General features: G+C 36.7%; 1 protein-coding gene across 3 annotated transcripts in view; it reads left to right on the forward strand.

Moving 5' to 3' along the window:
- Window positions 1-20,864, forward strand: part of PPA2 (inorganic pyrophosphatase 2) — an 83,701-nt gene that overhangs the window by 18,622 nt on the left and 44,215 nt on the right. For all 3 annotated transcript variants that reach the window (XM_028121293.1, XM_088021077.1, XM_028121294.2), the window contains exons 4-7: window positions 3,849-3,902; window positions 5,572-5,691; window positions 13,689-13,775; window positions 18,932-19,058. In XM_028121293.1, the coding sequence (XP_027977094.1) occupies window positions 3,849-3,902; window positions 5,572-5,691; window positions 13,689-13,775; window positions 18,932-19,058 (388 nt within the window). The remainder of the gene's footprint in view (window positions 1-3,848; window positions 3,903-5,571; window positions 5,692-13,688; window positions 13,776-18,931; window positions 19,059-20,864) is intronic.

Here is a 20,864-nt window from a genome sequence, read left to right on the forward strand (position 1 = left end):
CTCTGTTTCTGCGAGTTTGTTCCTTCTCTCTCTCTCGCTCTTTCTTTTTCTTTCTTTCCTCTCCCCTTTCCCTTCCCCATCCCTTCCCTTTTCTCTTTCTTTCTTTCTTCCTTCCTTTCTTTCCTTCCTTCCTCCCTCCCTCCCTTCCTTCCTTCCAGATAAAAGTGGTACAATGCAGTATTTGTCTTTCTCTGGCTTATTTCAGTGAGAATAATGCCCTAACAGTCTTTCTCATGGCTGAATAATATTCCATTGTATATATTAAGCATATCTTCTTTATCTTTTCATCCAATTACGGACATTTAGATTGTTTCTGTATCTTGGCTATTGTGAATAATGCTGCAATGACCACGAGAGTGCAGATATCTCTTCAACATCCAGTTTTCATTGTCTTTTTTTTTTTAAAGATATTATTTATTTATTTGACAGAGAGCAGGAGAGCACAAGCAGGGGGAGTGGCAGGCAGAGGGAGAGGGAGAAGCAGGCTTCCTGCTGAGCAGGGAGAGGAACGCGAGGCTCCGTCTCAGCACCCCGGGATCATGACCTGAGCCAAAGGCAGATGTTTAACCTCCTGAGCCACCCAGGCGCTCCTCATTTTCTTTGGATAAATATCCAGAAGTGGGGTTGCTGGATTATATAATAGCTTTGTTTTTCTTTTTTTGAAAAACTGCAATTCTGTTTTCTGTAGTGACTGCAGCAATTTACATTCCCACCAACTATGCACAAGCATTCCCCTTTTTTCACATTCTCACCAACACTTGTTATTTCTTGTCTTTTAATGATGACAACCATTCCAGCAGGTGTGAGGTGATAACCTCATTGTGGTTTGATTTGCATTTTACTGGTAATTGTGATATTGAGCACCTTTTCATGTACCTTTTGACTATGTCTCTTGGAAAACCATCCATCCAGTTCCTCTACCCATTTTTTTTTTAAGATTACTTATTGTAGGGGCGCCTGGGTGGCTCAGTCGTTAAGCGTCCGCCTTCAGCTCAGGTCATGATCCCAGGGTCCTGGGATCGAGCCCCACATCGGGCTCCCTGCTCAGCGGGGAGCCTGCTTCTCCCTTTCCCACTCCCCCTGCTTGTATTCCTGCTCTCGCTGTCTCTCTCTCTGTCAAATAAATAAAATCTTTAAAAAAAAAATTTGAGAGAGAGAAAGAGGGTGTGCATGCATGTGCTCACATAAATGGTGGGAGGGGCAGAGGGAGAGAGTCTCAAGCAGACTCCCTGCTGAGTGCAGAGCCTGCCGCCAGGCTCAATCTCGGGACCCTTGAGATCATGACCTGAACAGAAACCAAGTCAGTCACTTAACTGACTGAGCCGCCCAGGGGCCCCCCCCGCCCATTTCTTAATCAGATTTTTTTTTTTCTATTGAGTTGCATGAGTTCTTTGTGCTTTGGGTATTTATCCGTATCAGATATATGACTTACAAATATTTTTTCCCATTTATAGGTTACCTTTTTATGTTGTTAATTGTTCCCTTTGCTGTGCAGAGGTTTTTAGTTTGATGGTTTAGCTTGTTTATTTTTGCTTTTGTTGCCTTTGCTGTCCAAAGTTTATTTGATCTTTTAAGAGTTAGAGGAAAGAAGGGTGATTTCCTCCCATTTTTTCCCAAAGTATATAAAATTTACTGACTTTTTTCATATCTTAATGAGTTTTTCTTTTTGGTTTTGCAATAAAAATAGAAGGGAAAAGTGGAGAGAAAGAAAACCCCTGAAGGAGGAGGTAAATGGTTCTTGCTCGTACTGAGCTTTCTTACTTGAAATATGTCCCCTCGTATCTTTGTGATTTTCCAGTAAATTTCAGCAGACCATTACTGGTTTATAATTAACAGTAATCTTAGGAGAACAAGACTAACATTGGCTTTAAAAAATTACAGGCAATATGCATTTTAGCTGGAGAGAAGAAAAGCAGGCTGGAGATTGGCTCTTCATAGATCAGGAACAAGTGATGAAGGAGAGATGGTTTGCAGGCTTAGAATTCAAACCTTATCTTTTGTTCTTTTGGCCTATTTCAAGTCTCTGTGAGTGGTTTTGGTAGGTGTCATTGTGTAAAACAGTTGTGACTAGCCTGGTCTTCTCTGTCACCTCTTGAGGATTCATCTGTATGCATTTGTTCTCTTATAGCCAGGCTTTCAGGGATGAATAAATTATGTGAACATCTGCCATTTACTTAGGTTTTTCTTTTTAACAGCTACTTGAGACATATTTAAGCAGGTGCTGGGGTACCTCATAAAGGAGTATAGAAAATGAAACATAACAGCAAGACTGTGTATAAGTTGCTAAGATAGGTATGAGACATACTTCTAAGGAGCAGTTGTTGAGAACTCATTCTTGGCTTTGTTCTTTATCTGATTATGGATATGTATTTCTGTCATTGGTAAACTTTAGTCTTAACTAGAAAACAACCGTCATTACTTTTGTGGCTCAATTTATATTTATATTTAATTGTGTAAATGGCATTCTTTGAATTAATAGCGTACATGTTTCACCAAGCCCCCAGATATTGTTTAGCAGTGCTGTAAGCCAGAGGTTTGCAACTCTGGCTGCATTTTAAAATTGCTTACAGAGCTTTTAAAAATAAGCAGTGCCCTGGCTCCATCCTAAAACTATTGAGTTTTATCTATCAATGATAGATACAAACTATCAAGTATGTGGGAGGTGGGCTCTAGGAAACCTTTTTTTTTTTTAATCGATCAAAGCTCTCCTGTTGATTTTGATGCATAGCACAATTGAGAATAAGTATATTTAATCACTGCTTTCTCAGATGATCTGTGCTAAAGGATTAGTTTTTTGGTTTATTTCTGATCTGTTGTGAACTGATACTTTTAAAAATACAATAAAAATGAATTATTAGGGAAGTGTAATCAACAGACCTAAAAATGACTCTGTCAAATTGCTATAAATGTTTCTAAATGAACCAGTAGCAATGGACTTACAGATTAGCTCTGGTTCTTGGCCACACTTGGTGTAGCCCTGTTACATTGCTTTCCTATGGTAAGTTGTTAGTTACTGATATCCAAGTGGCATGCAAGTCAACTTTAACCTTGAGACTTCCTCTTTGTAAGGCCTAAACTATAGGAAATTATAGACTTGTATTCCTAAGTACTGTAGACAATTATTTTTACTTACCATTGACCTAGAGTCTCTTTTGCTTTAAATACTGTGCAAAGTTCAAAAATGATAAAAAAAAAAAGCAGTGGTCCTTTTGTAACTTTAGGGAATCAGAAATCCTAGATAAGCTAAGTGTAGAAAGGCATCAGTCTGACTCTTTTTAAACTTGATACTTACCTATGCCAAAAGCCTTAATTTTACATTATGATCATAATAACTTGTCTTTAAATATTGCTTTGTGATTTTCAAAATATTTTACTTCATAATTTTTTGTGTATTTTCATTTAAATTATATAATTGATCTTTATTACAACCTTGTGAAGTGAGTAGGACAGATTATTGCACTTACTTTACAGGTTGGAAAAATGAGACTTTAGCTTACATGATGGACCCTGTCTCTCACTTCTGTTTTAGTTGGAAAATAAAAATTGAAACAAGTTCCCTGACTCTATTCTAGTTCTGTTGCTACACTGCGAAGGTGAAATATAGCAACTTCTATCAGTGCAGTAGTGTTCATGTGACATGATGGCTTAAATCCTGCTGTGGTGTAGACAACTTCTCTAATTTTTCCGAAGAAATTTAAGGCATATGCAGATGTATGATGTAGTCTCCACACGTTTTTGTGGGGAAAGAAACTGCAGCAGTTTTGCACAAGAGATAACTGATAAAGAATAGGTAAAACTTTCAAAATTACCTGTTTTTTGTGTTTTGTTTTGTTTTTTTTTAACTGCAGAATTTGTTTAATATGGTTGTAGAGGTACCTCGGTGGACAAATGCTAAAATGGAGGTATGGATATATTCTTTTACTATCAAGTGGAAATTATAATTAATGATATAAAAATTTTGTTTGGCAGTATTTTGAAGTTGGGATGGTTGACAAACTTCTTTATGGTAAAAACAATTGAAAACATTTTTGTGAACTTTGAATCTAATTCTCAAATAGCACAATATTATTCAAGGCTGAATTTACACTTTAAAAAAGAGTGTTTTCCATTTTTGTCTCTCTGGTTTGTTATACACATATTTATTTAATTTTCTTTGACTCCTCTGTCTTTGAAAAGAACAAACATTTTCAAGGTTTATTTAAACAGATTCTGAGATGTATTTTGTTCACAGATATAATTGAAACGTATTTATTTGGGACTGATGGCAAGTTTAGTTTCTAAGCACTAACCTGTCCTTTAGATTTTACTGTACCAGAAATGAAAGCATTTTCCTGGCCAACTCTTGATTTGTAAGTGCTATCTGAGGGCATCTGCTGTTCCCCTGGTTACCTTTTTTTTTTTTATCTTTTCCTTGAGATATGAGCCTATCAGGAACTTCCCTTTTGCTCTTCAGAATTTTTATTGTTCCATCTTCAGTTAGGTAAGATTCCTTATAGTTCTGAGTGTAATTTAATTTATGGCACTTAGTTTCTTTAGTTATTTAAGTCTTATCCTGTAGCTTTGGGTGTGATGGCAAGTATTATTTCAAGTATTTTATTTTTTTAAAAGATCCTATTTATGTATTTATTTGAGAGAGAGAACGTGCAAGCACCCACGTACATGCACTCAAGAGAGCACATGCAGGCGGGATGAAGGGCAGAGGGAGAGGAGAGAATCTCAAGCAGACTCCTCGCGGGGCTCAGTCTCAGGATACTGAGATCATGACCTGAGCTGAAATCAAGAGCTGGGCACTTAACTGACTGAGCTACCCCAGACACCCCTCAAGTATTTTAATTAAGGATTGTTATATAATAGATGTATGTTTTTCAGGATTTATGTTTAGAGAATTGCCAGTAATTTCACCAGGTCCTAGTAGCATTTTTTGGTTAATAATAGGGAAAAGTAAAAGAAATAGATTCTTTTTTTGGTCTTCCTTCAGAATATTTCAGCATTCTGGCTACTTTCTATCTCAGGTAATAGAATCAAGAATCTGTGAGATTCTACCTAATTTAAGCAGTGTTTATTCATTCAAAAATGGCTTCAGTTATACTTTATGGGATGATTTTTTTTTTTTTTTTGCAAGGTAGTCTGAGTATATTTGATAGAAAGGTAACTGAAATGAAATGACTCGGTGAAAATCTTTAAGTTAAACTTATTATCATAAGATTGATGGTAAGACACCCAAATTAGTATCAAAAAGCAAGTAGGTTAATCTTTATCCTTTTGCCATTTCAGTCATTCTGTTATTTGTGCTAGAAATGAGTGCATATATAATAGAGTGCCTAAATATATAATCCGATGTTTTCAGACATTTTTTTCTTACACAGTACTTATAAAGTAGAAATAAGAGCTTAATTTATCTTAAAGTATCTTTTTTTTTAAATTTTTTTATTATCTTAAAGTATCTTTGATCACTAAGTTGGAACATAAATATTTAGCCCGATAATAGCAGACAGATTTAAAATACACAATTTGAATATAGGATTAATCATTGCTCATCCTCCTCTCCCCTTTTTTCCGTGACCTGCTTAGATTGCCACGAAGGAGCCGTTGAATCCCATTAAACAAGATACGAAGGATGGCAAGCTACGCTTTGTGGCGAATATCTTTCCTCACAAGGGTTATATCTGGAATTATGGTGCCCTCCCACAGGTAACATTTTTGTTATAATGGTAAAACTTCTCTGTCTTCTAAAATATTGCCTTGTAAATCCTGTGAACTGTTTGAATTTAAATTGGTTCTGAGGGCATGTCAGTTTGAGAGATTGGTAAATTTAAAATTTTTTAATGTGGAGTTTTATTGTAGCAATAAATTTTTTTTCAAACTCTATATATGTCTGTACTCAAGTTCTTGGAGTTAGGCATATAGAATACTTATATTTGGCATTTGAACACATTTCTTTTTCTGGGCTTGGCAGTTAAGAGTCAGTGAAAAATGTTTTACCTGCTTTATCTTCAGTCATTCCTTTGAATGTGACAAGTTATGTTTTTATATATATTCATGTATGATAGCATCCTATCTTATCCCTTTTTGTTTTCTTCTCATGTTTCCTCACCCCGGGGAAATGCAATCTCCTTCCAGATTATTTAGTGAGTGAAAAAACTCAGAGTACGCAGAATCAAAAGTCTAGGTTTAGGAGACATGGAGAAGCATCTGTCTTTAATGATTATAAAAGACATCCTATTAGACCATCTATCTGGATATTTAAGTTTTATATTTTATTTTATTAATTTTAATATTTTGCATGAAATTCCAAAATGCTTTTGGGGAAATAACTGAGAAAAAGGAGTCTGGCTTTATCCCACTCAAAAAAAAAAAAAAAAAAGCTGCCCATGTAGAATAAATATTTACAGGAAAAGAAGAAAGAAAATTGTTTTCTAAGGGGTCAGCCTGCCTTTGATGCATTTAGACCACCCACATGGATACATTCTTGGTTAAAACATACACTTCTAAAATGATGTACTAAGAATGAGAATGTCTGTTGAAATAATGAAGGCAGGTGTTCTGACTCCCCAGGTGCCTAAGTAGACATTCTGTTTGACCTAGCAGTAAAAGGGTAAAAAACAGTTTTTTTAAGCTTAGGGGATTGTTCGTAGGAGAGGATGTATGGATGAGGGGAAGGCCGAAGAAGCAGTTGGATTGGAGTAAGACAAAAACAGCGACGTATAAAGTAGAGTAGGCAGGGGATAAACTAAAGTTCATATATTTGTTTATTTCATGAAACATTTATTCAGGATTTTTGTGCTAGGCAGTGTATAGGTGTTGGATATGCAAAGAAAAATGATATACATACATAAGATCAAGGCAGCATAGTAAGTGACTGAGAATGTGGGTTTTGGAGCAGATTGCACTTACTAGTAATGTGACCTTGGGTCAGTTACTTTGTCCTTCTGTGCCTCACTTTCTTCCTCTGTTAAATAGAGATGATAAAGTACCTAGTGCATATGGTCATGTTGAAGTTAAATTATTGCACAGTGATCTTAGAAGAGTGCCATGAGAATAGTGATCACATTATTATAGCTACTGGTACTTTTATTATATGGTCTTCCCTCTGAAGGAATTTAGAGGGGGTTATCAACAACTAAACCACTGGTTACCATGGAGCATGATAAGTTTACTAATTCATCTACTAATTCTGAGCTTTTGTAGTTTTTCTATCTAAAGTCTTGACAAATTTTGTACTCCTCTGGATGTGTTTGAATTTTCAAGGTGCCCCTACCTACTATTACAGTAGTCTGTTAGGTACAGTAGTTTTACTGTAGACTCTAGCAGTCTCTTAATGCATCCTGAACTATTGCCTACCGAAATTTAATAACCATCTAGCATCCAAAATAGCATTTTAAAACTTAAATCTACTAATGTTTTGCTCATATGAGAACCTCTTAAGTGGTTTCCTATTGTCAAAAGGATAAAATATAATATTCTTTTTTTAAAAAGATTTCATTTATTTATTTGAGAGAGAGAGCGCACAAGTGGGGGGTGGGGAAGAGGGAGAAACAGACTCCCCGCTGAACAGGGAGTCTGATGTGGGGCTCGATCCCAGGACCCTGGGATCATGATCTGAGCTGAAGGCAGATGCTTAACTGACTGAGCCACCCAGGCGCCTCAGAATATAATATTCTTAGCATGGCTCCTTAACCCTGACTAATCTGGTCTCTGCTTCCTGTTCTAGCCTCCTTTTACAGCAATTGTCTTTCCTTGCTTCCCTTCCACCACAGTGACTTCTTTAGTGTTTCTAATTTCCCTTGTTTCTATACCGAGGCATCACAGAGCTGTTCCTTCAGTACATACTATATCAGTGCCTGATGTTTGCCAGGCAATGTTGTAAGTACTGGAGGTAAAGTAGTGATAAGAATGACAAAAATCCTTCTGGGTCTTTTATTCTGGACAGAGTGACCGACAAAAAAAAGAGTAATAAAGTGTGTAGTGTGTCAAATGGTGGTAAGTGTGTTGGAGAACAGTAAAGCAGGGAATGGGACTAGGATATATTGGGAATGTTGCAATTTTGGTAAGGAGAAGCCCTCTGTGAGAAGGGGTTATTTGAGTGAAGACCTTCAGGAAGTGAGGGGACAAGTTCCATGCACTTCTGGGGGAATCCAACAAGAAACAGGAAGTGTGAAGGTTCCGAGATGGAAGTAGGCCTAGTGTTTGAGTAACGGAAAGACCAGTGTGGCTAGAATGGACGTGAGGAGGAGGAAATAGACCTGTAGTCTCTCTGCCATTTTTAACCGGAAATCTTTACCATCTTTTTAAAGTGTGTGTGTTAGTCTAAAGCAAAAGAATACACTAGATTGCATAGAAGTTATTTACCAAACAATAAGTGAACTGACTTAATGTTTATGAAAAATTGAAATTAGGCCAGTTGTTTATGGGAAAGGATAATTGTACCTAATATCTTTTCGCTTCATTGTCACTATCAAGACAGAATAAGTCTGTTAAAATGATAGCCAGCTCCTGGTCCCGTTTATATTTTTTATTTCATCTCCAGCTTCTCATCCTTCTTTTGCTCCCTCACTCCCACACTGGCCTTCTCACGATTACTCTTGTTCTCCAGGTACACTCAGGCTGCAGGTCTTCATCTTTATATGTCCTCCAGCTTGGAACAGGTTTTGCCAGAAATGCACATGGCTTACCTCCTTAAATGTTTGGTTATAAATCACCTTCTTCATGATGCCTGCCCTGAAAATCCTTTAGAATTTTAACCCTGCCTCCTGCTTCCCTACTTTTATTTTTTTCCCTTTTTTATAGAACCTACCAACTTCTAACGTGTTCTGTGATTTAGTTACTTATTATGTTTATTGTTAATTTCTTCCAGCTAGAATGCAGACTCCAGGAGGACAGGGATTCTGTCTTTATTGTTCATTGACGTCTTCCAGCTAACTGCCTACCTTAGTACCTGGCACGGTGTTGGTGATTAACAAATATTTGGGGAATGAATGCATGTGTGTATTACATTTGTTTCATATGTGTGTGTGGGTATTAGATTTTGCTGTTTTCTTATGATTTGTCCTGTAACAGAGGGACATTTGTTCAGAACAGTTACCAAGCCAACCGTGCTTGGAAGAACATTAAGCAGCAGAGGATTGCTTAAGTAGCAGTCTTTCTTCCTCAGCTCGTGATTTGTCAGTGTGCTGTCATTATTTCAGATCTTTAGCTGTCTAGACTGTTAAACCTTAATAACTTTTCCCTTCCTAGCAGTAATGCCTTCTGCAAAGTTTGGGTTTGGCCTAAGCAAAAATTTTCTTTGCTCCCCCCTGGTTATATTTCCTGGTATAGTGGATTACTCAGTGTTATATCTTCTGAGTGAATATTTAGAAGACCCATTAATGTTAACGGACTGGATAATGTTAAAGGACTAGAATCACAAAATTTAAGATTTCTTTAATCTTTTATTATTTTTTGTAATGCGACATTTTTTTTAATTGAAGTATAGTTGACACACAATGTTATATTACTTTCAGCTGCACAACGTAGGGATTGGACAACTCTGTAGTTTATGCTACACTCACCACAAGTGTAGCTACCATCTCTTACCACACAACACTATTACAGTACCATTGACTATATTCCCTATGCTGTGCTTTTATCCCTGTGACTTACTCATTCCATAACTGGAAGCCTGTCCCTCCTCCTCCCCTTCATCCATTTTGCCAACCTTCTGCCTTCCCCCTAAGATTTCTTCAGTCTTAATGTAATACTGTTGTGTTTTTATTTTGAACTTCATTATAAATTTGGTTCATTGACCGCACATAGCATTTAGTACCACTTATTAGCTTTATAACCTGGGACCAGTGACTAAATCTCTTGAGGCCTATTTGTACATCTATATCTTCATACCACCTACCCCACAAGATTCTTGTCAGTATTGAATGAGATAATCCGAGCAGTGTTTAGCCCCATAATGAGTTCTCAGTGATGTTTTCTCGACGGTGACACTGCTGGCACTGATGCTAGCTGCTAATAGTGAGACGACTGGCAGTGGCTTTTGCTCCACATGAATCTGTTAAAAGTATAGGTAGTGGCTAGGTGGATCCTCATTCCCTTGACTTGGTTATAGGAATCCTGATTAATCAGGAAGTAGTTCTCAAGAAGCACCTGTGTATACAGCTCTGTACAATTCAGTTTTGTTTTTTTTTTACCTAAGGACCAGAGCATGGTGATTACAGATGTATTGATTAATATTTGTAGATTGTAAGGCAATGATCTCAAACACCTGCACAAGGATGAGAAAGATTTGTTTTAGGCTAGATCAGTAATCTGTGTATTCTGATTGATTTATTTTCATAGCTTTATAGCCATTCTTTGTGTGAGATTAACATTATTTATATTTCTATTGATAGTTTCTCTCTTTTTTATGCTTTTCCTGGGTCCATGCTAAAGTTTTTCTTTATACATAGCATATATAGGTATGTACTAGTAGGCATATACCTATGAGTCAGATTGCTTAATTGTGAGCTCCACACTTTTTTTTAACTCTACTAGGTATGCCCAAATTGCTTACAAAAGAAATTGTAACAATATACACTCCTGCCAGCAGTATATAGTGTTCCAGGTGCCTTACATCCTCACCAGTACAGTTGACCCTTGATCATGAGTTTGAACTGCATGGGTTTGAATCCAGTTACAGATTTTTACGGTACAGTACAGTAAATGTATTTTCTCTTCCTTATGATTTTCTTGATAACATTTTCTTTTCTCTAGCTTACTTTAAGAATACAATATATAATGCATGTAGCATACAAAATATGTGCTGTTCATATAATTGATAAGGCTTCCTGTCAACAGTAGGTTGTTAGTAGTTAAGTTTTTGGGGGAGTCAAAAGTTACACTCAGATTTTCAACTGTGTAGGGGTTCAGTATTCCTAACCCCAAGTTGTTCGAGGGTCAGCTGTATTTGGCATTAATCAGATTTTTAGGTTTTTGACATAGTGTCTCATTATAGTTTTAATTTTTATTTTTCTGATCAGACTAGGTATCTTTTCATATATTTATAAGTTATTCATGTTTCCTCTTTGAATTACCTGTTCCTGTCTTTGGCCCATTTTGTATTGGGTTGCACTTTTTCTTACTTACTTGTAGAAGTTATTTCTAAATTTTGAATGCTAATCTTTTTCTTACTTTTGTGAAGCAAATATTAAGATTTGGAATTTTCCTCTTGTGGATATGGAGCTTTTTTAGTTGTTCCTCTGGCTAGCTATCCAGTTAAAGCTCCACAAGGGGGCATAATCAAAGTTCTAAATTTGTCAAGATTTCCTCTCCTGGTGCTTGCTTAAAATTATACTATATTTTCAAGTTAAGTTAGAAGTCATTTAGCATGAATCTCTTTTGTAATCACAGTGGAGGCCTGTGCATAAAGTATTAAAGGCGGGACTGGAACTAGAACCATTCTGGTGTTTCTGCTGTAAGGGAAATCATGAAGAACTTGCCGTAAAAGTATCAAGATTGTATAGCTTAAGAATTTTGCGCCTCTGTACTTACTTCCTTGACAGGAGGAATAAATTGGTAGATAATATTGAAAGTGGAGTTCTGAGAGGAATATAGACCAACCAATTAATAAATGGGAAATATCCACCAAAACCAAATGAAGTATAGCTTATATGAAGACTGTTTTTGCCTCAGTTCAAGGAAGGAGTTTCTTAAAATTACTGCTGATCAAAATGGACTAAGTTATCTCATGAATTTGTAAGCCTCCTTTTCATTGGTAGTATTCACGTGGATGATGAATGACCACTAACAGTCTTAGAACTCAGGGCTGGGACATATCTAGCAATTGTCTTATATAGGCCATTTTTTTTAATGGGTGAGGAAACTGAGATCTGGATGTTTTGGCCAAGGTAGTTTGTGATGGAGGTAGAACTACAGTCTAGGCATCTCCCTTTAGGTCAGAATGACTTTAGCTAACACATTTGTCCCCTTCTGAGGGTGGGAGTAAAGTTAAGGGAAATTCAAGAGAGGCTTCTTGTATCAGGAAGGAAGAACCTCTCAGATATTTTCTGATTCTGCTTCTAGGTTTTCTTATCTCAGTCTTATCTCAGTCCCATCTTGGTTTCTCCAGCACATCAAGATTAATTTTGTAGCATTTATGACAAATGCTGTACCATTTACTAACTTGACATTCTCCACAGTGTTGACTGTCTCCTGTTCATCTCTGTTCCTAACTTCTGGCCCAGAGTAGGTACTCAATAATATTTGCTGTGTGAATGGCTGCCTACTTAGGAGATTCTGTGAGTAAGAGAAGGTATTTAAAAGAAGAGAACCATGAGATAGAATAAGGTTATATCTGAAAGTAATTGCCATTCGGTTGCTGTCGTTATCAAAACTTGGGCATCATAACATAATGATGAATACCTTGAGTTCTCATCCCATTGCCACCATTTAGAAAATGTGAGCATTGGGCAAATTTAAATTCTGTGTACTTCAGTTTATTTGTCTGTAAAATGGGGTCAACAATGGTACCTTCCTCATGGGGTATAGGTGTGTGTGTGTGTGTGTGTGTGTGTGTGTGTGTGTTTCACTTAGAAAGTGTCTCTCCCCTGTAACCAGTATGTAAAGTTAACAATTATGTTTATTCTTCTTACATTTTATTATTAATATTAGTATTTGAGGTAGTGAAATGTAGATTTACTGATTTTTTTTTTCAAGGTGGGGTTCAGTTTATTCCTAAATATATTGTAATTTGGACCAGAAGGAAATTATTGGAGTTTGTCTAGGGTTTAGCTGTAAACAAGAATATACTTTTAAAATTATCAATATAAAATTAGAGGAACCAGGTTTGAATAATTTGAAATTATTTCTACATAACAGTCTTGAGGTGACGCAGTCTCTGTGCATCTTGTAATGTATATCTGAGGAAAATAATTTTAGGGAACTTCTACAGTTCCATTTAGAATCAGGTAATTATGAGGCTTTTTGGGAAGGATGGTGCCGAATGAATATTTAAATTTGATAACAAATTCCTGGTATGCTGTTCGTTTATAGAAATGCTCATGTGTATATTTTGTAACCAGCAGGGTATAATCTTTTCAGTAAACTTAAGAGTTGACATCTTTTCATGCTTTTGTGAAGGTCTTGAGATTTGATGGCAAAGTAGCGGGTTTTTTAAATGGAATGAAGTGAGACAAAAATAGATTTTTCTTTTATTTGGTATAGATTCTGTCATGTTCTTCAGCTTATGAAGGGAAAACTAGGTTTCTTCTAGTAGAAGTTGTTATTGTTTTAGACACAGAGAGCCAGACCTGATGCTGTTACCGTGTCAAAGGAAGCAATGAATGTTGGAAGCAGCAGTTTAGGCAGCCTGTGGAAGTGACGCAGACAGTGGAAACTTCTGAACTGAGACTTGAAAAGAGAGCATGGATTCACATGCTGACTCAACTTGGAAGAAGAGTATGTTTGGAAATACTGCCCACTTTCAGATGTGATTATACAGAAAAATGAGAGACCAGAGGGAGGAGATACTATAAATCTGTCTTAATTATTAAGATGTTTAGGGTTGTACTGGCATGTTGGTGTGGAGCCTGTGAAATTTCTGAGAATTTTCCCTTTGGATTATGACTATCTATAAAACTTCTGTGATCACGTGGAAAGACTGAGCTACATTATAGTGAGCATTAACCTACATTTCTGCCTCCCCCTCCCTTTTTGTTTTTTAGACTTGGGAAGATCCCCATCAAAAAGATAAGAGCACAGACTGCTGTGGAGATAATGATCCTGTTGATATTTGTGAAATAGGCTCAAAGGTTTGTTTACTGAACCTGTTATTCTAGTATGTGTTCTAGTTTGTTCATGCCATACAATCTCAGTTCTCTTCAGAAGGCACCAGCTCTTCAGCTCTTCCAAGGTCTGGCCTATTGCTCCCTCTGATAGGAGTCCCTTTTTGTATCTTTCTTTCCTTCTCTTAGGCTAGGGGTTGGCAAACTGCAGCCCATGGCAAGTGCAGTGTAGCGCACCACCTGTTGCTATCAGTAACACAGTTATGCCCATTCACTTATGTATTGTCTGTGGCTGCTTCTCTCCCAAAGTTGAGTAGCAACAGGGACCATACCATCCACAAAGTCTAAAGTAACTACTGACTGACTTTTTACAGAAAAAGTTTGCTGAGTCCTGTCTTCAGCTTCCTTGCCCATTATCCAGACAGGAAATTCAATACTGAATAAAGCCAACTCGGATTCTTATCTTTATGTCTGCTTCCAGGTTTGCCAAGACCTACTGGGGAAGGACAAAACTTGCAATTTCATAGGGTGCTGCTACTTATAGAATTCTTGGTGTTTTTGGTCCATTTTTCTATTTCCTATTGCATTTCTTGCTAATACTTGTTGTTCGCTGTTGACATTCAATTCCTTGCACTTTGTTCTAACTTAACAGCAGAACATTTTGTCTTTAAATTTTGTCGAGCCCATAGGAACCAGCGGGTAAAAGCTCCCTCATCTTTTCTTTTTGGACTACCAAACTACCTGGGTTTGCAACATTATTTTTTCCCTCTCTCCTCTTACTGTGAGAACTGTCTTTCTTACGTAAGACCTGGGCTTCCACCTGTAACAGTGTTTTCTCACCCCTTCCCTGTTCTTTATCCACAACTTCTCTTTCTTTATTGGCCGCCTCCGCTGTGCCTTCTTCCCCTTCACATGAAGACTCATAAAAAGAGTTTTCAACACTCGTCTGCATCTCCTACTTTCCACGTGATCGTCAAACCTCTTTCAAAATTGTTTCCATGCCCCCAGTATTTCCGTGAAACTGCTCTCAGAAAGGTCCCTGCTAACTTCCTTTTAGCCAGATCTAGCAGGCCTGTTTCCTGGGCTTTGTCCCACTTGAACTCATTGTGGCACTTTATACTGTTCACTCTTCCTTCTTGAAACAGTCTCCTCCCTTGACCTTGATCGTATTATACTACCACGGCTGTGCTCTAATTCTGCTTCTTTCTTGGTTTCTTTTCAAGCTCCTCTCTCTGATTCTTAAGTATTGTTTGGCTTGCGGGTTGGGCCTTTGTCCAGCTCTTCTCTAATTGGATCTCCCTTCATTTTTCTTCCTTGGGAACAGGTTTTTTTATTTTTGCCTAGTTTTATTTTTATCTTTGACCTAAATTTCTTCAACATTTGGGACTTTTTATTGTTTAAGAAAATTGTAGTTATATTATGGAAATAAAATCAAGCATAAACCTTCCCTCACAATCCTATCCCAATAAATCATATAGTTGTTGTTTTTTTTAAGATTTTATTATTTATTTGACTGAGACAAAACACAAGCAGGGGGAGCAGCAGAGAGAGAAGGAGAAGCAGGCTCCCTACAGAGCAGGGAGCCCGATGCGGGGCTCGATCCCAGGAACCTGGGATCATGACCTGAGCCGAAGACAGATGCTTAACTGACTGAGCCACCCAGGCGCCCAGTCATATAGTTTTTATCTTTCCATGTTTTCTTCTTCTTGGGGTAAATATATAAACATTTTGATTTTGTTGGACATTTTTTCCATTTTATTTTTTGTTATACAGTTAGTATAGTGTTAAAGGTTTTCCTGAATGTAGCTTTTCCTTTTTAATTTCTTTTGGGAGAACTGGATATGGGAGGCAGGGTTTCTAGAATGGCCTCTCAAAGATGTTTGCCCTAATCCCTGGGATCTGTGAATATGGTAATACGTCACTCCCTTGGTTATATTATTTTATATAGCAGTTTACTTTAAAGAGGGATTATCCTGGATTTTCCATGCAGATCCAGTGTAATTAAATGAGCACTTGAAAGTAATGAACTTTCTCTTGCTGCTGGAAGAAGAGGAACTCAGAGGTTCAGAGTGTGAGAAGTACTGATATTTCATTGCTGGCTTGAAGATGGAGAAGGGGGCATATGAGAAGGAATGCAGTTGGTTTCTAGCTGCCTAGAGCAGTCCCTAGTTGACATCCAGCAAGTTGGTGGGGACCTCAGTCCTACAACTACAAGGAACTGAATTTAAGTGGATTCATTTTTAGAACCTTCAGATCAGATCCCAGCCTGTGCAACACCTTGATTTTCGCCTTGTTAGGTTGTAAACAGAGAAGCTAGTAAGCAGAGAATCTAGCCATGATGTGCTTGGACTTCTAACCCGTGGGAACTGTGAGACAATAAATTTACACTGTTTTAAGCCTTGAGGTTTGTCATAGTTCATTACACTACAGTAGAAACACGGGATAACAGGCTTTCAGCAGTTTTACTTTCCATGGTTTCCTCGTATGGATTGGGTCCAGCTGGTTTTACCTCATTCAAATTCAGAATCAACGCAGAACTTTTGCTGTAGACCACTGTTCTGCTCATACCAGGCCCCTGAGAAGTTAGCAGTTGACAAGTGTGAGCTGATAAATACCTGTAGAGCCCAGAGAGAAAAAGAATAGTAATATCTATAGAAGACCTCTTATGTTCTAGTTCATGTATGTGTTACAGCCTTTGCTCTGTACTTCAAGGAATAAGTGATATAATCTCCATTTCACTGTTGAGAAACCAAGTTCTAAAATAATTGCATGAAGTAATTTGCCTAATGTCACCTTTAGGAATGGTGGAGAAAGAATTCAGCTTCATAATATTTATGACTTAAAAATCCTATCTTTTGAAAACTTTCCATAATAGCTAGAAAAGTTGGTAATAACCCTAGGCTGATTCTGCCTAAAACCTTTGAGGCAAACCTACATTGTTTCAGAATCTCAACTCATTTTTCAGTGATAGACTCTAATGGACACATTAATTTCCTTGGAGGGGGTGGATTGATAGTTTATAATGAAACTGGGAAAATAAGTTTTATCTTGCAGCCAGTGCAGTTTATTCCTTTAGTTAATGAGACCTGAAATAACATTTAGTAAATATGAAATCAGTGTTAATCACCATCTAATAAAGAACAGGTTGGCTGTTGGTACAGTGCTCCTTTCTTTTGTGTCTGGCTGTGCGAAGAGTCCTTAAATCATCTAAGGAACATAATAGTAGAAAGCGTCTTTGAACACTATGTTGTAAATGGACAAAGGGAAGGGAGCAAAGTCCTGGAAGTTGATAATAGAGTTAGAACCACATATATAGAAATTTAAGGTTGTTGAAATTCCTTGAGGGAATATTGTTACTCACTTGATGTCTAACACTCTGTTCTGCATACATTTGTTGAACTGATTTAGAATAAATTGAATTGTAGAAGGTTCATAAGAATTTTACCATTTGTTCTTAAGTATCTCATTCTGAGTTTTTGGTTTGCCTGAGAGTTTCCTTTCCAGTCTTTAAAGGTATTATAGCAAGACAGTGGTTTATCTAATCCCTTTCTGTTGCTTATGAGATCAGAGAGCAAGTATCATTCTGATGAAACTTGACAATCCCCAGACATGCTTCCTGCTTGCCCTTGTAACCATAAATATCTCAAATCTGCTCTTATGTTGTATGAAGTTTCAAAGTAAATTATTTTTGTGAATAATAATAAAATTTACAACGTGCTTTTTAAAACTACACATGATTCCTAGGAATTCTGATAAGACACCCCTGCTACCAAAGTCTTCTGCAGGGTCCTCAATTGGAACTGTTGACATTTTGGATGGATAATTCTTTTATAGGGGACTGTCCTGTTCAGCATCCTTGGCCTCTTCCCACTAGATGCTAGTAAAACCTCCCCATTTTTGACAATCAAAAATGTTTTCAGACATTGACAAATAGTCTGTAGAGGGCAAAATTGCATCTGGTTGAGAACCAGTGATCTAGTTTATCACTGAGTTAACCAGTGTGGCCAGCCTTACACTGGTAATTATATGATAACTTCAAATTTGAACATTTTTGTTTTATAAAGGATCTCCTGGCGTGAGGTGTGTAAGTCTCCCCAGTAAGACTGGAAACCTTTGAGAACAGAGGTTCTTTCTTTTTATATACATAGTATTTAATATAGTGATGGGTATTTAATAGAGCTTAAACATGTGAGTCTGGCTAATATAATTGTGCATATTTCCCTAAAAGGGAGATTTCGGTTTACTTTATAAAGTCACACTAATCTTTTGTGTAATTAGTTGTAACTAATTACAAATTCATATAGATTTATATTAAGATTTTAGATTCATTTTGCAAATGTTCTGAAAGGATTTATTTGACTTCATGGTTTCAGATCTGGGTTTTTTTTTTTTTTCCTTCTCAAATTTCAAGACATAAAAGTGACTTTCTTTGCATACCTTGCTTTCCAAATGTAAAGGCTGCATTTTGAGTCATGAAGGAATTTGTTCGGAAGCATGTGTTCAAATTTTAGCTTGCAGTGAAATTTTGTAGAGCAAACCAAACCTTTAAAAATAAAAGGATATAGAAAGAATGCATGCCTATAAACTTGTCATTGGCAACTTGAGGGAAGCACTGAAATAAACTTTCTTCAGCACACGGAACATCTGCTTCAACATCATGCAATTTCTTGGTTTCCTTTAAAATCTTTTTAAAGCATTTTGTGAAACCTGTTTTATCTGTATTTTTAACATGTTAATTCTTTCATTGTCATTCATTATCTTCTTAAGGCTGTATTCTAATATGTTAAAAATTTACTTTTTCACTAGTAACTGAGAAATGTGGTTTGTAAAAAAGCAATTTAGAAGGATTCTCAGGTCTCTTTTTTTATCCCTGAGCAGCAAAAGCGAGGTTTATACTGTGCAGTGATATACATTGGTTTACTTTCTGTTTAGTATGAGTTTTTAGGCCTAGTACATTAAATTGCAGGATCTATAAATAACTTCAGTTTCCAAAAGGGATCCAGGAACTTAATCTAAAAGGAATACCATAAAAGGCTTTATGACTGTTTTTACATTATCTTTAATTATTAAAGCTTTATTGAATTTCAGTCTATAGTGCTTTTAATCTTTCACATGGGTTTTTACGATGTATGAGTAAATTTCTCCAAGGCCTTGCAAATGCTGAATTTCTTTTCTCTTTAAAGGTTCTTTCTTGTGGAGAGGTTATTCATGTGAAGATCCTTGGAATTTTGGCTCTTATTGATCAGGGGGAAACAGATTGGAAAATAATTGCTATCAATGTGAATGATCCTGAAGCCTCAAAGTTTCAGGGTAAGTCTGTAACTTTCCAGAAATAGAAGTAAATCGGTGTGGCATTGAAATTCTTAGAATTTAAAAGGGGCTCATCTAAAATACAATGTGTATATTTGGGAGTTAAATTAATGTGTTTTATTTTGTTATGCTCTCTCCATCCACAGAATATAAAGGGCAGTCCGTTATGATTGTGTCTGAGTTGTGTCATATTGCTGGGAAGAACAAAAAAGAGAAAAGGATATAGACAGACAGGTGGTACTTTATACTAAGAAAGTACATACTTTGGGTTTCCTTTCTCCTTCCCGCTATTCATTCCTTCCATTCCTTCCCTCCCCCTTCCTTCCTTCTCTTTTTTTTTTTTTTCCCTTAAATCTCTCTTTTGTTCATTTGGGTAACAGGAAGAAGACTAAGGGAGAAGTGTACATCAAGGACATAAGGTGTTTCTATACCTAGTTTTTGTTCTGTGTTGCAAAAACGGGGGGAAAGGTAACTGTTCTTGGACAAAATTTTGATGTCCCAGAAATAGCTTCGTATGATAAAGAGTTGACTTTCTTTGGAATTGGACAGACCTCAGTTTGAGTTCTGTACTACTTCCTACCTGAGTGACTTTGGGTAGATCATTTAACCTTTCTCAATTTCACTTTGGTCACCTGTAAAGGGAGAGAGTTATACCTACTTGTGAGCTTGTTGACAGTAAGAGATGATTTATTTAAAGCATCTGACTGTCACATAGCGAGTGTTAAAAATATGACTACTATTATTATTCTTTGACTGTTTTCCCCCCTATTTATCTCACCTTTTTTCTTTCAGTTTCATTCTTTTTCAGGTTCCTGGTTCCCTCTAGACCTCAGTTCTTATCTGGAAGATATATCATTTCTGAATTGACTGAAACTCATTAACACTTATGTGTTAACCTCTCTTAATTTATGTGCATTTAAAACCTTTTCTTGCACATGGAACAGCCAGAGAGAGATTTTATGCCATTCTTGCATGTAATTGAGAAAAGAAAGGGTCTGATAAGGTGAAGTACAAGTAACCTCAGGGGCAAAACTAAAGCATAAAAACTACAATTAAAATATGAGACACTAGTCCATACCCATGTATATTTCTTGTCTGGCTTATTATTTTACCCTGGATTTCTTTATTACCATATTTCTCGGATATACGTATGTAAGGAGAGTAAAATACACAGTTAAAATTTTTTTAATGCGTTAACTGCCTCTCAGATGAGAACTGATAATATAATGGTGCCGCAGCCAGCCAAAACAAATCCGCTAACTAATCGATTTGTGATGTGACACACTGAAGTCATGAAACTCTGCTAAGGGATTCCCCCTTTAAACTGGAAAGGCTGCAAGCCTGAAAGAAACTGTTTATTAGGTGGAATATACTATTCTTTAGCCCAGTCCTGTTGGAGATGTGATTTAACATTTTAAACTCTCACCATATGCAAAGCACTAGTAGCTGTTCTAGTGCATATTATTATTCTTAATCTAAAAGGTGCTCCAAGGATTTAAATAACTTGCCCAAGTTTGCACATCCATTAAATAGTAGACCCATGATTTGAACTCATTTCTGTCTGATTATAAAGTCCATTGTCCACCTATGGTACTGTACTGAGCAATTCATACTTGATTATAGTAATATGGTTTTTGTAACTAGCAGGATTGAAACCAGATTACATAAGGCTAAGTACCTTACCTCCTTCTTGAGTTTCCTAAGGGTTAGAATGAAAAATTTTAACTCTTTGGACTTTAATTTTGCTTGTATCCTGAATGGAGATGACTTTGCCCTTTGGCATCTTCTAAATTCTTTTGGTGTATG

The sequence above is a fragment of the Eumetopias jubatus genome, unplaced genomic scaffold, assembly GCF_037043125.1.
Source record: "Eumetopias jubatus isolate StellerSeaLion01/CBP00866 unplaced genomic scaffold, mEumJub1_p1.0 scaffold_2, whole genome shotgun sequence".
NCBI lineage: Eukaryota > Metazoa > Chordata > Mammalia > Carnivora > Otariidae > Eumetopias > Eumetopias jubatus.